Genomic DNA, 17,616 nt, shown 5'->3' with positions numbered 1-17,616 from the left:
TGCCATAGTAGATAAAGCACTAGACTTGAAGTGAGGATGACCCAAGTTCAAATCTTGCCTTAGATCATTACTATTTGAAGAACTAAAGACAGTCTTATAAACTTCACAGTTTTAAAAGCTATATTAGAATTCTTCGTTTTTGCCCTGACATTTGCAAGTCATTTAATCCTTTTTAGTCTTTCTTGTTCTCATTTGTAAAATGCTAACACATAAAGAACTTCGCAGACCATAAAGCCCTAATATAAATGCTCCTCTTCTCTTCCTCCTCCTCTTCTTTTTCCTTCTCATTCTCCTCTCCCTTCCCCATTCCCCACCCCCTTCTCTTTTTCTTCCTCCCTATCTTCTCTTCCTCTCTTCTAACTCCTCCTAATTCCTCCCCCCCCCCCATGTCTTCTCTTCCTTCCCGTCCCAGGTATTTAATTCCTGCCATATGTACCAAGCCATTAAAAATCATAGGATTTAGAGTTTGAAGATCATTTAATCGCAGTCTCTCAATTTGTAGATGGAGGAAACTGAAGCCCATGAAAACAATGTGATTTCCTTAAGCGTCATCGGTATAAAGTAGCAAAACTGGAAATTGAACCCAAGTTCTCTTAAACACATCCAGATCTCTTTCTTTTATAATGTGCTTCTCCCCCAAAATTTAAAAAGTATTTATAATTGAGAATAAGTCTAAGGTCTTTTTCTTTTCCTCTTCCCTCTCCCCTACAAAAAACAAAACAAAAACAAAAACAATTCCACGTGCACATGATATTGGCTGTGTTGACACACGTTGTACCTATAAGGCTGTAGTATTAATTTGTCAGCTTTGTGCTTGAGTAAGTTATTTGAAAGTCAAAATATTTCAAGTAGTAAAAAGGACTAAGTCTTCGGAATATAGTCTTTTTGTGTTTTCTGAATTATGTGGCATTTGTGGGGACCAGTTTTTAATTGGGGAGTGTTAGCTAAGCAGCTCACCGCAATATTGGGGCAAGGAAGGAGACCAGCAGCCTCCCTCAAAACAGAACAGGATTTATTTTAACAAGAACGAACTTCAAAAACAAAAACAAACCACAAACAGGATCAGTAGGATCAAGGGAAAGAAAATAAAATGGGGAAAGGGAAATTATACAACTTTAAAAGATACCACCTCCCAGGAATCAGCTGAGAATACACAGCAGACCTCCTGTAGTTCCAGCATCCTGCTAAAAACCCCACACAGCCCCAGCCAATGGCATGGCCGCTCTGAAAGTTAAACGACTGCCCTCACTAGGCTTCCAATCATTATAATTTTGCCAGGCCCAGGTAGGCGGCATCGAGTGGTGATGATGTGAGGTGCCAGCGCCATGGCAATGGCTACAACCAGTGGGTAGAGCCCCAGGCCAGTGTGTGCGGAGGCATAAAAACCTCAAATAACAATTAATTCTTTACACATTCATTTAAAATTTTATTTCATTTAAAATTTCATTTTAGGGAGCTTTTCATCTTAATTAAAATGAGCAAGACTAATACAGAGTTTAGTAAAGAAGTTCATAGTACTATCTTCAATCTACTTTAGATATATTACATAATGAAATATTATTTCAGTATATTCTAGTTTTTATTTGCATTTCATGTTCAAGAATGTAATTTTTTTCTGTTTTTGTATAGATTCCATGTTGTTGCATCAAAGGGAAATTTGGAGTGTTTGAATGCCATTCTTGTACATGGAGTTGACATTACTACCAGTGATGCTGCAGGTATTAAATTTTCTTCAAAATTTTTAGGACAGAAAATGATTTGTAAGACATTAATTGTTTCATTCGGGCTTTTTAAAAGAGGGACAACTTTCTAGCTTTAAATAATTGGGAAAATATTGTAAATACAGATGCACAAATCAGCATTCATTCATTCATTCATTTTTTGCGGGGCAATGAGGGTTAAGTGACTTGCCCAGGATCACACAGCTAATGTCAAGTGTCTGAGGCTGGATTTGAACTCAGGTCCTTCTGAATCCAAGGCTGGTGCTTTATCTACTGCGCCTCCTAGCTGCCCCAACAAATAAGTATTTATATAACATTTTGAAATGGAAAGGCAGATAGTAGTAAGATGGATCAGATATCCCCAGGTATAGGTAGGTGTTCTTAATCAGGGGTCCTTAAACTTGTTTTAAAAAATATTTTCATAACTATTTCAGCATGCTTGATTTCCTTTGTAATCCTATGTCTTTTTCTCATTTTAAAATATTTTGAGAAAATATTCAGACTTTCAGCGGGATCCATGACACTCTAGAACAGTTAGATAAAGTTGCTTGAAGGAAAATTCATAGAAGATAATACTGATTTTTAAAAATCTTGTTCTCCCCAACCTCCTTTCCTCACCAACCTTGAAGGCACACTTCTACCCTCAAGATAAAAATAAGCCAATTTCTCTACTCTGGCCATGTTTCCTTTTATCACTGTTACTGTCCTTGCCACTCATCTTAATCATGCAAGCTTTTGTGCTGATTTTTTTTTCTCCTAGTATAAGCTAAGCTCTCTCCCTTACCCCCTTAAAGATTGATTGAAATACTTCTTCCTTTTAGCACTTTTTCCTTACTATATTCAACACACATCATTTGGCATGCTATTATATTGGTCCAAATATAATTTGTGCTCCTGAAATTATACTTAAGAGAAATATTTATATTCCTAAAAACAATTACTATTATAGATTGTCTTCAGATGTTACAGAAGCTACGTATGTGTCAGAAGTGTCACCTACATTTGAACTTTTAAAAAGAAAATTAATGATTTCCATATATACTGCCTTTCTAGACACTGAGGATGAAACAAATATGAATAAGACATGCCCCAACTGCAAGAAGCTTACTGTGAATGAGTAAGAATAAGAAAAGATAGGGAGCAGCCAGGTGGTACAGTGGTTAAAGCACCGGCCCTGGATACAGGAGGACTCAGGATACAGGATCCAGCCTCAGACACGTGACACTTACTAGCTGTGTGACCTGGCCAAGTCACTTAACCCTCATTGCCTTGCGCCCCCCCCCCCCCAAAAAAAAAGATTAAGAAAAGTGCACAATTTACTTTGATGAGACAGTGTGATATCATGAATAAGAAAGACCACGTATCTGGTTGGGGAGAATCAGGAAAGGCTTCATGAAGAAGTTGCATTTGAAGAATGGGCAGAATTTTTTAAGCAAAGATAAAGTGTGGACAGAGAAAATGGACAGATGGAAATAATAACATCTTTTTCAATATGATCTTTCTGCTTCATAGTAAATTAAACATATTTTTTAAGCATCTTTGTTATGCAAGGTACTTTGCTGAGTTCTGGGTATGCAAAAATGAAAAAAAAAGATCTGCCATTCATGCTCTCAAGGAGTAGATAGTCTACAGGAGCATACAACATGTACACAAGTAATTATAAGGCATAGCAAAGTATAATGAGGGCAGTGTGAGATTGAGACAGTTCTCTAGGAAGAAAAGAGGGAGATAAAGATCAAGAAAAGTTTCATGGAGGAGTTGCCACCTGCACTGAGCTTTGAAAGAAGAAAAGAATTTTGAAAGAAGAGGAGGAAGGAATATGTCCCAGGAATGGGAGACAGTCAACCACCATTTATTAAGTGCTCACTAGGATGCCAGGCACTGTGCTAAGAACTGAGGATAGAAAAAAAAAAGACAAAAACTGGAGCTCGAAATTGAACAGGAGAGACAGCATGCAGACAGCTAGGTACAAACAAGATACAGGATCACATAGAGGTGACCTCAGAGGGAAGCCACGGGCATTAATGGGAAGACAGGAAAGCCTTACAAAAGATGGAATTGTATCTGAGATTTAAAGGAAGCCAAGGAATCTGAGAGGCAGAGGCAAGGAGGGGAGAGTGTCCACAGAGGGGTGGGAACTGGATTGTTGTGTGTGAGGAACAGCCAAAGATGATGCTGCTGAATCATAGAATATGTGGAATGGAATAAAGTATAAGAAGATTGGAAAGAAGGGTTCAGGTCATGAAAGGATTCAGAAGCCAAACAGAGAAGTTTAAGTTTGATACTGGAGGTAATAAGGAGCCCCTGGAATTCATTGAATGGAGTGCTGGGGGGTGGGGGGGTGTCACATGGTCAGACCTGTGCTTTAAGATCACTTTGATAGAAAAAGCAAGGATGGACTGGAATAGAGGAAGACTTGAAGCAGGCCAACCAAAGAGAAGGAGGCTCTGCACCAGAATGGAATACGTAGGAACAATGGTAGAATGAGTGAAGGAAAAGGTTGGTTAATATTCTGATTCAGTTGGAATGTAAGTGCATCAAAGAGAGCAATATGAAATAAAGCTTGTAGGAGAAAGCCAGGTTTGGAAGGTTAAAAAGTTTGTATTTTATCTTACAGGCATTAGGGATCTAGGAAGGGTTTTGAGCAGAGAATCTTGAACACAGCTGCTCCTTATTTAAAAATATTATTTTGGTAGCTGTGTGAAAGATGTATTATAAAGGAGAGCCTTCATACTTTGATCACACTCATGCCCCCAAGATCTCTATAATCACACATTTTTATGTGAGTTATGTGAGAAGTTCTCCATTAGTTTGAAACACACCATAATATGGTGAAAATTAGTCAGAGGATGTTGCTGCTTTGACTCCTGTCTGTCAAACCTTTTTTTTTTCCACTGCTCACTTTTCACACTACTTTATCCAGGACATTTGGTAACTTTTTACTAAGGGGGAAAACACCTGGTACTTAGCCTACATGTGGATGTTAGTATGTGTTATCTTGTTTCATTGTGTTTTCTTTGTATTCTACTTTAAGTTGAACCTTAAGAAAATCTTATTGGGTCATCCATTTCTAGTGACCAAGGTTATGTTTATTAAAAATTTATAGTTTCCTATCTATGTGTATACTCATTCAAATGTATTATATATTAATTAGATTTTTCCTCATAGGGAGAAATGCCCTTCACCTTGCTGCAAAATATGGACATGCTTTGTGCTTACAAAAGCTTTTACAGGTAGTGAAAATTAAACTAATTTTTTTTATTCTTTTAATTATATACTAAGGATTGTTTTAATGTGTTCAAACTTGGGATAAAAGAAAAATGTTTGATTTATTCAGACAGGTTTACATTTTTTTATGGAGAAATATTAAAGAGAACTATGGGGGAAATGAACTTAGTATATTGAAAATAAATTATGGAAAAAACAAAACAAAAATAAATTATGAAAACTACTTTCCTGTTGACAACTGAGATTAGAAATTTTTGGCATTTTAGTTTATATGTGTATATGCCCTAATTTAAAATTAAGATAGTTAAATATATAGTACTACTTTTTTTCATTTTAAAGACTTCTTATATATTATTGGCTTGAGCCTTTCAGCCAACAAGCATTGTTTATAGAGCCTTACAATAAGCAGTGAAAAATTTAGTCAACTGATTATTTAATGTGAAGAAGTAATTTTGTTAGGGTGGTAGTTTTTTTGAATTTGAGATGTGTTGAATTAAGTGTTCTAAGGGTTGGTCAAATAGACATTTTGTTTTTTAAAACCAATAACTTACTAAATTAATAATAGCAGTTGAGACTATTTTTTCTGGTTGAAGTTTAAGGATAATTTGTCCTCTGATTAAAAAACTTAGAAAGGTACCTTTTTATATTCTGTGCTACTTGATAAATCTTACTACACAGTTACTTTGTATAATTTATTTGGGTATTTTTCCATATCAAATTTGATAGTGAAAGAAAGAAAAATGTAAATAGATTGACTTTTACTGAAAGTTGACTAAAGCTAAATATTTTAAGATCTGATTTTTAAAATAGAACTCTAACAAATAGCTTATTTATTAATTTATTGATAGTACAACTGCCCCACTGAACATACAGACCTGCAAGGTAGGACTGCACTTCATGATGCAGGTGAGCAAAGATTTCACTAGTGGTAAGAAATTCTAAATGTTTATTTATTTATTTTTTTAAAGATTGTTTTCGGGTTTTTTGTTTTATTTTTGTTTTTTGGTTTGTTTTTCTTTTTTGGGGCAATGAGGGTTAAGTGACTTGCCCAGGGTCACACAGCTAGTAAGTGTCAAGTGTCTGAGGCCAGATTTGAACCCAGGTCCTCCTGAATCCAGAGCTGGTGCTTTATCTACTACACCACCTAGCTGCCCCATAATGTTTATTTTTTTAAAATTAAAAATATTTTGTTTTTTTTTTAAAGAAACTATTTAACTTATTTATATTTGACAGAGATTGTTCTTTTAGAATGTTAACCAGTTTTTCCTTTGGTTCTTAAAAAGTGTATTTTCATGTTTTTAAAACTGTAGTTTAGTGTTGTTATGGGTGAGTCTTATATCACTGTACTATTTTTTTCTTTTATTAAGATTTTGCATTAATGATTTTATAATAGTTATAATTAGTACTTGTGTGACTGAATTCTCTCTTTGAAGCTTCTAAGTATCAAAAAAAGAGGATGAAAATAGGACTGAAATATAAGAAGTTAGTTTTTATATATATACATGTACATGTACATATACATATACATACACACAGAGCCATAGAACCACAGAATTCTAGAGCATGAAGGAACTTTAGAAAACATATCCATTCCTTCATTTTACAGATGAATGAGTGAGCTCTAGAAGGTAAAGTAATTTCCTCAGGTTCATAGAGATTATAATGACAAAGATGGAATTGTAGTCTCAATCTCTTTGCCTCTTTCCACTGTACTATGCTAGTTTGCCAATACTTGCTTTAACTTAATACAGGGAATTATTAAACTATTTAAGCAATTTTTAATTTTTATAGTTTTATTTAACAGATAATGTTATTATCAGTGTAAGAAATCATATAGTAGGACTAAGAAATTAACTTTTAACGTTTAAAAAAATGGCTTTTTTTGTTTTTGTTGTTTTTTTGTTTTGTGGGGCAGTGAGGGTTAAGTGACTTGCTCAGGGTCACACAGCTAGTAAGTGTCAAGTGTCTGGGGCTGGATTTGAACTCAGGTCCTCCTGAATCCAGGGCTGGTGCTTTATCCACTTTGCCACCTAGCTGCCCCCTAAAGATTTATTTTAGTTTAAGATTTTTCTTCCAATTTTTCATTCTTCTAAAACTAAGTTTCTAAAGTTATACTTTGTGATATATTCAAAGCATAAAATTGACTAAGTATTTCCATATATCTAATAGGTAATTATATCTTTGGTTCACATTTCACTTTTTCAGTGTCATAGTTTAATGTAAAATGATTCTTTAATGTAATATATTAAGCATCATGTTTTATATTTCAAAATGTATAACAAAAACAGGATGATGGTTTTATAATTAAGAATTTTAGGAATTAAGGTTTTGTTTATGCTTGCAATAAATATTTTGAGTAAAATGTTTTGCTTTGATCAAAAGACATTCAGAAATGGGGCAGCTAGATGGCGCAGTGGCAAAGCACCGGCCTTGGATTCAGGAGTACCTGAGTTCAAATCTGGCCTCAGACACTTGACACTTACTAGCTGTGTGACCCTGGGCAAGTCACTTAACCCCAATTGCCTCACCAAAAAAAAAAAAAAGACATTCAGAAATGAAAGTATGACTGATTTCACAGTATAGACACTGCTGAGTCAATACTCTTTTCATCTTAATACCTCAGAAGAATTAACAAATTCATTTTTGTGGGGAACAGAATAGGTAGCAATTACATAATAGTAAATGACTATAGTAATATAGTATATGATAAACCCAAACTTTTGGAACAAAAACTCATTATTTGACAAAAACTGCTGGGAAAACTGGAAAGCAGTGTGGCAGAAACTAGGTATAGACTAACATCTTATACTGTATACTAAAATAAGGTCAAAATAGGTACATGATTTACATATAAAGGGTGAAACCATAAGCAAATTAAGAAAGTATGGAATCATTTATCTGTCACAGGAATTTATGGACACAGGAAGAATTTAGGACCAAAGAAGAGATAGCAATACAAAATGTAAAATAGATAATTTTGATTATATCAAATTTAAAAGCTTTTATACAAACAAAACTACTAATGGAAACAAGATTATAAGAGAAGTAGAAACCTGGGAAAGAATTTTTGAAACAAGTATCTCTGATAAAGGCCTCATTTCTCTAATATATAGAGAACTGAGTTAATTTTATAAAAATACAAGTCATTCCCCAATTGATAAATGGGCAAAGGATATGAACAGGCAGTTTTCAGATAAAGAAATCAAAGCTATATGCAATTAAAGTCATATGAAAAAATGCTCTCAATCGCTGTTGATCAGAGAAATGCAAATTAAAACAACTCTGAGGTACCACCTTACTCCTATCAGAATGGCAAATATAACAGAAACAAAAAATATTGGATGTTGGAGGGGATGTGGGAAAACAGGAATGCTGATCCACTGTTGGTGGAGTTGTGAACAGATCCAGCCATTCTGGAGAGCAGCAATTTGGAATTATGCTCAGAGAACTACAAAATTGCGCATACCCTTTGATCCAGCAATACCACTGCTAGGTTTATATCCCAAAGGCATCCCCAAAAAGAGAAAAAGACCTATTTGTACAAAAATATTTATAGCAGTTCTTTTTTGTGGTGGCTAAGAATTAGAAATCAAAGGAATGCCCATCAATTGGGAAATGGCTAAATAAACTGTGGTATATAATGGTGATGGAATATTATTGTGCTATGAGAAATGACAAGCAGGATGATTTCAGAAAGGCCTGGAAAGACTTATATGAACTGATGTATAGTGAAGTGAGCAGAACCAGGAGAACATTGTACACTGTTAACAATATTGTTTGATGAAGAACTGTGAATGACTTAGCCATTTTCAGCAATACAGTGATCCAAAACAATCCCAAAGAACTAATGATGAAGCATACTATCCACCTCCAAAGAAAATTTATATTGATTGAACCCAGACTGAAGCATGCTATTTTTCACTTTTATTTTTTCTTTTATTCAAGTTTTCTTATACAAAATTACTAATATGGTCATGTTTTACATAATTGTACACATATGTATAACCTACATTTGATTTTTTACCGCCTAAGGGAGGGAAGGTGGGATAGAATTTGGAACTCAAAACTTTAAATAAAAATACTTATTATTATTATAAAAGCAACAAAAAACAAATTCATTTTTTTCATAGGATTATAAATTTCTGATTCACAAATTTATTTTATTTATTTTTTCCTCTTAGATGTTAAAAGCAGCCTGTTTTGTTTTGTTTTGTTTTTTGTGAGGCAATTGGGGTTAAGTGATTTGCCCAGGGACACAGCTAGTAAGTGTTAAGTGTCTGAGGCCAGATTTGAACTCAGGTATTCCTGACTCTAGGGCCGGTGCTCTATCCACTGCACAACTTAGCTGCCCTGCTCAATTTGTTTTTTAAAAAGCTTTTAGTAAAGACTAGAGTATCTGACCCTAGTGCTAACATTGGAAAAAAATCAGTAGATAGATGAATTACATTTAAGACGACCTTGTGAAATATATCTGACTTTTTTTTAAGTTGAGGCGATGTGGAGATGTAGGCCAGTTAATTACCATGTGCAAAAGTGGAGAATAAGTAGCAAATTTAAATATGATCTTAGTTATCTGTGCTTTTCTGTGCATTGTAGCACATTCTGTTCACAGCTAAGGAAATTTTCTTGTATTAGAGAAAAATAATTTCTTTAGGTGAAGTGAATTAATATGATATCTTTTTAAATGATCTAGTTGAACAGTTCTTAAAATAGAAATGTGATTGTATTTTGAGGCCAATGTATTAGAAGTTGTGATGTTTTTTAAAAGGTAGAAACAGTTCCTGCTTTATGTTGATAAGAGAACTTTCAGTGCCTCATCACCATATGTTTTCTCTGCAGCTATGGCAGATTGTACTTCTAGCATACAGCTACTTTGTGACCATGGAGCCTTAGTTAATGCCAAAGATGTGGTAAGTTAACTTACATTCATTCCCCAATTCAACTAATGCAGGTAATACCACTTTTCTCTCTTTCCCACTTGATTCCATTGTGAGCTCCTTGAGGGAAGGCACCATTCTTGGCCTTTCTGTGTATCCCCAGCACTTAGCACAGTGACTGGTGAATGGTAGGTGCTTAATAAATGCTTGTTTGACTTTGAGTTTGTCGTCTTCTTACTGTTTAGGATGGGCGGACACCATTGATACTGGCCACTCAGATGTGTAGACCAGCAATATGCCAACTTCTGATTGATAGAGGTGCTGATGTTAATGCCAGAGACAAACAAAACAGGTAAGTCAGTAATTAGATGGCTAATTCTTTTAAATTTATTTTCACATTTATGTGGGTCTGCAAACAAGACAACGTCTGCTTCATTTTATGCAATAGATGTATATTCGTGAAAAGTTCTGTATAAATTGATTAAAGCAGGAGTTAACTGTATTACGGCCTGACTGTTATGGAGAATCTTTTGTAAAACAAATAGTAATTAGTCAAAATTTATTAGCACCCTTTCTTATTAGGGGGAGGGTAAATATATTTTCATGGCAGATTTATTCATAACTCAGGCCATCTTAAATCGACAATTTTAAACCCTTTTAAACAATTTCATAAAAAATAATAGGCTAGGTAAGATGCATAAGATAAACCAGAGATTTATTCATTAGCCAAAAAAAGATACTCAAAGCTCACATTCAGCAAATTCAATTGTTAGTTTACTTAAGATACTTAAAAATAACAGATTTGGGGTATGTTGGTTGAATTTATAATTCGACTTTCTGATACCTGACATAATTTTCTGATTTGTCATAAAATAGTGGAATTTAAATACATAAATAGTGTGATTTAAATATGAGAATTAATTAAAATATAAATGAATTCTATTTCAATTATATCAGTCCTTGAGTGAGATAAAAGAGGAAAAGAAAGAGGAGAAAGAAATGATGATTTTTATGATATCTCAGTTTATTAAGCCTCCTGAAATAAAAGTCAACTATCAGGGGCGGCTAGGTGGCACAATGGATAGAGCACCAACCCTAGATTCAGGAGGACCTAAGTTCAAATCGGGCCTCAGACACTTAAACACTTATTAGCTGTGTGACCCTGGGCAAGTCACTTAACCCCAATTGCCTAACCCCCCAACAAACGTCAACTATCATCAAAACAATACCCAAATTTCCTAATTTATTTGCAACAATGTTGGTGTGTATTCTATGGAGTCAGCAAGACCTAAATTAAAATTCCATCTTTGACACTTAGTTGTATGACTAGACAAATCATTTAACCCTTGTATTATTTCTCTTTAGGATTTATCCAATGAGTCATAGGGGGGTTGCAGTCCACAGTTTTCTTGAATTCTGTCAAATGTTTCCTTATAATTATTCATTACTGTGGTTGTCTTGTTCTAGGACTGCACTTATGTTAGGTTGTGAGTATGGATGTAAGGACGCTGTGGAAGTTTTAATTACAAATGGTGCGGATGTCAGCTTGCTGGATACCCTTGGTCATGATAGTGCTTACTATGCAAGAATTGGTGATAATCTGGACATTCTAACCTTAATGAAGACTGCAGTTGAAAATACAAATAAAGGTACTCAGAAATTTCCTTAACTGTGAATGAATAAATGAATGGATTGATTGATGAATGAATGAATGAGTAAAAAGCATTTATTAAATGCTTACCACGTGCCAAGTGTTATGCTAAGTTTTGAGAATAGAGAGGCATAAACAAGATAGTGTCTACCATAGGAGACATAAGGAGGGTTGATCGACATGCCCTTTCTAGAATCAATGGTAATATTGGTTTGATTTCTATTCTTGAAGTATTGGGGTGGGGAGTGTTGTGATATGCATGCTGTAGCAGCAAGGCTGGCAAGGAGATGTCTAGGGCGAATGATTCATTAGGGTATGTTATCTTAATTTAGGCAAAGCCCAGGTAAAAAAATAAGCAAAACAGCACATGTTGAAATTTTAGTATTTGAACTTTGGTGAGAATATAAAACTTTCTTCACTGAAAAAGTTTCTTCTAATTAGTAAATCTTTTAAAAATCGATCTCCTTATATATTATATTTTATATAGACATAGAATATAATCATATATTTTTACTTAGTTATTTTAGATCCCTTGAAGTAGAATTTACTTTCAGTTGTGCCATAGCAGAGCCCTGGATTATTGTGGCAACTCTAATCCATTGAGAGGTAATTTAGAAACCTGAAGAATGAGTATCAAGTAAAGTCATAATAGTATTATTTGTAGGGAAATGGTTTTGTCTTGTTAGGTAGGTATATGTTAAAAGTTCTTGAACTTTTCTTTTGAGTGAAATTAAAATTATATTGAATCAACTTAGATTGGAAAACAAATAAAAATAAAGGTAAAGAAGGCAGTGTGGGGCAGGGAAAAACATTATAGAGATATATGTTGGAGTTCCCCCCTGCCCTTAAAATTTATGACACAGGTGAAGTCACTTTATCTGTTAACCCTGGTTTATAAGAGGAGACTAGACCAGATGCTTTCTAAAGTCTCTTACAACTCTAGAATTCTGTAATTTTATGAAAAATGTGTATCGAAACTAACAATTTATTGTTTTAATTTCTTCTTTTTTTCTCCTTCAGGGAGAGAACCTTCAAAGAAAGGACTTTCTCTCCAGCAGGTGAGTCCTCATTCCAAAATTTATTGAAGAAAAACTACCCATGAGTTACTAGATTGAAAAGAAATACGCTACCAAATTGGCATAAATTGGATATCTTTAAAAAAATCTAAATAAGCTATGGTTTTTGTCATGACTTTATGGAGGATTTTCAGGCTCAATGATTTTTTCCTAGTCATTTCTGGCTGAACATCAAGAGATTCTTAATCTATTTTTTTTTCAGTATTCTATACCAATTATTACTTGCTTATCTTATATTATTTATTGTATTCCCAATGTTATAGGAACATAGCCTCCTCTATATTTAGTTATATGTTAGATTTAGATTGCTGACTTGCTCATAAAATTTAGAATCTGCAGTAATTTCTCCCCAGACACATTTGTGAATCATGTTTAGGTTATAATCAGTCATTTTTGAGATGAATTTTGCTGATGCCTTATCCCATCCATTTGATGTGAAGTCTCATATCCCATTCAGTTAATGTGTGTGTGTGTGTGTGTATGTGTGCGCACACGCACAAGTTAAGAATGAAGGAAAGCTTACAAGTTTTGTTTCTCCCAATCAGAGAAATGTATTCTTTACTGTCTTTCATTCAACAAGCATTTATTAAATGACTACAATATGCTGAGTGATAGCAATACAAAGAGAAAAATCAGTATGTATTTGGCTCTTTTTTTTGTATTATGATCCTCAAATGTCACTCTGCTTTGTTTTGTGACAGGTAATAATTGGAATCAGAATGTGTACTGTTACACTTGAACATATTTTTTGATGCTTTTTAATTTTGGAGTTAGGTGATCATTTCTTTTAATATATTTGGTAAAACAATTATTCTATTGATTTGAATTTGATAGGTTTATGTGTTTTAAAATGGTTTTTGCTGATGTTATTTAGTATTTTGAAGCTTTCAAATAATAGATTAAAATTATTTAAACAACAATTATTTGAAAGAATTCCATTTTCAGAGTGAGATGGACTTTTTTGGTTTTATACAGATAGAAATACTGCCACCTTGTGTAATATAGAGTAAAGCTTAATCTAGATCATAAAGCAAAATATGCTATGTTTAAAGTTTTCTTCAGAAGAGACGTTTTAAAGGCTTTTTATTTATTCATAACTTGACCTTGTTACATTTTAACATTGTAATAACTTAGGTATCTTACGTTCCACCGAAGCGAAACCTGTTACATATGCAAGATGAAGTGAATATAAAATCGTATCAGAGGGAGCAGAAGAATTTTCAGGTAATACTCCAGGAAATGGGCACACTCAAAGAAATGGTATGTTTCTTTCTTTGAACAGTAAAAGCAAAAGTGTTTGAATAGGTTTGTTTCTGTTATTGTGGATTCTTTATTAGTGATTGATTCTCCTTTAAAAGAAAAATGAATTATCCTTACATTTCTTAGTTGACACCATTTAGTTTACATAGTATTTGGAAGCACAATAAGTTTTTCCCTAGAAGCTTTTTATCTCCATGAAATCACAGGCATAGTCAAAACACATACACATTTATAAATAAGTTTGTGTGAATATGTATATATGTATATGCATACACATTGGTATATTAGTTTTTATTTTTTTTACATATAAGGTATTTTATTTTTTCTGTTACATGTAAAGATAGTTCTCAACTTTTGTTTATACAAGCTTTACAATTTCAGGTTTTTCTCCCCCCCCCCCCTCCCTCCCCCTTCCCCTAGGCAGCAGGTAATCTGATATAGGTTATATCTATATATCTATATATCTATATACATATACATATACATATATATATATATATATATACACACACACACACACACATACATATACACATAATAACATTAATCCTATTTCTGCATTAATCCTATTACAAGAGAAAAAATCAGAGCAGTGATGCAAAACCTCAAGAAAAAAAAAAACAACAGCACCCAAAACAAAAGAAATAGTATGGTTCAATCAGCATCTATACTCCACAGTTCTTTTTTTTTTTCTTGGATTTGGAGATCCTCTTCTATCATGAGTTCCCTGGAACTCTTCTGTACCATTGCATTGGTGAGAAGAATATAGTCCATCATAGTAGGTCAACACTCAATGTTGATGATACTGTGGACAATGTTCTTCTGGTTCTGCTCATCTCACTCATCATCAGCTCACGTAAGACCCTCCAGGTTTCTCTGAACTCCTCCTGCTCATCATTTCTTACAGCACAATAGTATTCCATTGTATTTATATACCACAACTTGTCCAGCCATTCCCCAATGGATGGGCACCCCCTCAACTTCCAATTCCTTGCTACCACGTAAAGAGCAGCTATAAATATTTCTGTACATGTGGGTCCCTTTCCCCCTTCCATGATTTCTTTGGGAAAAAGACCTAAAAGTGGTATTGCTGGGTCAAAGGGTATGCACAGCTTTATCGCCCTTTGGGCATAATTCCAAATTGCTCTCCAGAATGGTTGGATCAGTTCACAGCTCCACCAACAATGCATCAGTGTTCCAGGTATATTAGTTCTGATGGATATTTTTTCTGTAAGGTAGTCTTTGAGAGTTGTGTGGGGCACAGAGAAGTTATATCACTTGCCTAGGGCCAAATATCCAGTCTGTGTCAGAGGCAAGACATAAACACAGGTCAAGATATTAGCTAGAAAAAAAAGAATCCCAGCATAATAACTATCTACTTTCTTGATTGAATTTGATTTGTTTTGGTTTGCCTTGTTAAAGCTTACTCAGAATAGTGATATCTTCTAACTTCTGGGTATGTTGAGGGAAAAAATAGAAATATTTATTTAAAAAAACTGTTGTTGGAACAGAAACAGTGATTCTGAAACACATGAAAAAGTAATTTATATGTAAATACCAGTAGGGGGTTTTATAGCTGCTTTTATCTAATAAAACAAGAGCACAACTTTATTTTGGTTTTCACATTCTTGTGCATTTCCTGTTATTGTCCTTGAGAAAACTATAAATGTCGTAATAAATACTTTTAAAAATAGTTCATTTTCATCAGATGACGTTGATAAGCAGTAAAATATTATTAAGGATGATCTCATTACAGATATTAGATACTTAAAACTAAAAATAGTTCTGACTCATTTGGTTAATAGACTTTGTTTACCTTGCTTTTGTTAGGAACAATGTCCTTCATGTGCTGACTTTTAAGTACTGGTATTTATTGTTGTTATTATGTTACAATGGCAGTGTGGGAGAGTGGGTAGAGTATTATTAACATTAGAGTCAGAAAGACCTGGGCTTTAAAATCTTGTCTTCAACATTTGCTGTGTGACCACTGGCACACTGTTTAATTTATCGTTGGGCCTCATTTTTCTCATTTCTAAAATGGGGATAATAATAACTTTAATATCCTGCCTTACAAGGTGGTTGTGAAGTTCAAATGAGACAGTGCAGAAGTTCCCAAACTTTCTCAGTTCAGAGTGCATTAGTATGTGTGAGTAATTTTTTCATGGTGCACCATGTCCAAAAGAAATATCTAGTAGTCCAATTTATTAAGCACTTAGGTCCAGACACTGAATAAATATGCCCATGCTACTTAATAGCTAATTGAAAAAATAATACCTAGAGCAAAAGAAAAAATAATATTTTTATTTCATTTTTAACCACAGTTATTTAATAATGAGATGTGTGTGCCTGTTAGATACTGCAGAACCTTTCAGACCTTGGAATCGGATTGGACACTGATACCCTCATTTCTTTTTTTTTTTTTAACCTTGATTTTTGCATAGTACTTGCTCTTTGTCATAGCAACTGACAAAAACCCAACTTTGCAAAGATAATATTTTACAAATAAGAAAGCTAGAGAAGGAATTGGCATAGCTAAAAAGTATAAATGAACAAAAGCATATTTCAAATAAAGCATAATTGAAAGAAGAAATGTAGACTGTTCTAATGTTGAAATAGTAGTAATATGCTCAGGGACCAACAGGTGTTTATCATTGTGTTTCCTTTGAAAATTGAAAATAACCCATTGTGCCCCAGTGAATTTGCCAAAATGCATAGTTTGAGAACTGTAAAGTTTTTTGTAAACTTTAAACTCTTAGGTCAGTGTTAGTTATTACTATTACTTATATTTATTTTCTTAAAAGTTAGTTTTTTGACTTGTTTGACATTTCAATGGTTATTTTATATGTGACTTAAGAGACTGAGAAAATGCATTTCTGGTTCTGTTAACAAGAAATTTTCTTTTTAAATTGCTCATTTACCTGTTGTCCTCATTATTGCTCAATGTGTTTTTAAGGATCTAGAGGCTGAAAATGAAGAATTGAAAGAAAAGTTGAGAAATATTCAACAAGAACAAAGAATCTTATTAGATAAAGTCAATGGATTGCAACTACAGCTAAATGAGGTATAGTCTTTGTATAATACACTTTTACTTAAAAAAATGACTCCAAGTAATTTTCATCATTAAGAAGTATTTATGAGGCACTCTCTAGTTTGTTCAAGGCATTGTGCTAGCTTTATGGCCTCTCTACCCTTATGGAGCTCACAGTTTAGTTGAGGAACCAAGACATATTTGCAGAAACATAAATTATAGTACAAAGTGGCATATGCTATATAAGTGCTATAGGAAAATTAGAGAAAGGAGAGCTTAATGTAGACTTATATGATTAGGAAAGCTTAAGGGAAAAGGTAAGACTTGAGATATCCTTGAAGTATGAGTAAAATTTGTACAGTAGCAGAGGTAGGAAGAAGCTTTGATTGAACGTGTCTAGATTGAGAATGGGAGTCAGAGATGATGATAGATTTTTTTAATCTGGTTGACTGGAAGGTTTGTAGTGCCTTTGATAGTAAGAGGGAAATTTGGAAGAGGGGAGATGGGACAGAAAGGGGTGGATTATGAATTGTATTTTGGATATGTTGATTTTGAGATGCTTACCAGAGATTCTCCTGGAAATGTCCACTATATAGTTAGTGAGGATAATCTGAAGAGATTGGTTTTAAATATCTGTGCATTTTTATAATGATGATAATTAAGGCTTGGGAATTGATAAGATCACCAAGTGGAGAATATAGAAAGGAAAGAAAAGGGAGTATAAAACTAAGTCGTGGGGTACATCCACAGTTAGTGGGTGTGATAGAAATGATTA

General features: G+C 33.8%; 1 protein-coding gene across 3 annotated transcripts in view; it reads left to right on the top strand.

Moving 5' to 3' along the window:
- The window catches only part of UACA (uveal autoantigen with coiled-coil domains and ankyrin repeats), a 113,981-nt gene that overhangs the window by 55,978 nt on the left and 40,387 nt on the right, over window positions 1-17,616 (top strand). For all 3 annotated transcript variants that reach the window (XM_043985434.1, XM_043985433.1, XM_043985435.1), the window contains exons 3-11: window positions 1,630-1,718; window positions 4,890-4,954; window positions 5,798-5,855; window positions 9,789-9,859; window positions 10,072-10,178; window positions 11,294-11,475; window positions 12,498-12,535; window positions 13,688-13,777; window positions 16,767-16,874. In XM_043985434.1, coding sequence (XP_043841369.1) covers window positions 1,630-1,718; window positions 4,890-4,954; window positions 5,798-5,855; window positions 9,789-9,859; window positions 10,072-10,178; window positions 11,294-11,475; window positions 12,498-12,535; window positions 13,688-13,777; window positions 16,767-16,874 — 808 coding nt within the window. The remainder of the gene's footprint in view (window positions 1-1,629; window positions 1,719-4,889; window positions 4,955-5,797; window positions 5,856-9,788; window positions 9,860-10,071; window positions 10,179-11,293; window positions 11,476-12,497; window positions 12,536-13,687; window positions 13,778-16,766; window positions 16,875-17,616) is intronic.

This window comes from Dromiciops gliroides, chromosome 2, assembly GCF_019393635.1.
Source record: "Dromiciops gliroides isolate mDroGli1 chromosome 2, mDroGli1.pri, whole genome shotgun sequence".
NCBI classification, from domain to species: Eukaryota; Metazoa; Chordata; class Mammalia; order Microbiotheria; family Microbiotheriidae; genus Dromiciops; species Dromiciops gliroides.
The sequence above is the reverse complement of the archived record's forward strand: the minus strand, read 5'-3'. Positions and strand labels throughout refer to the sequence as shown.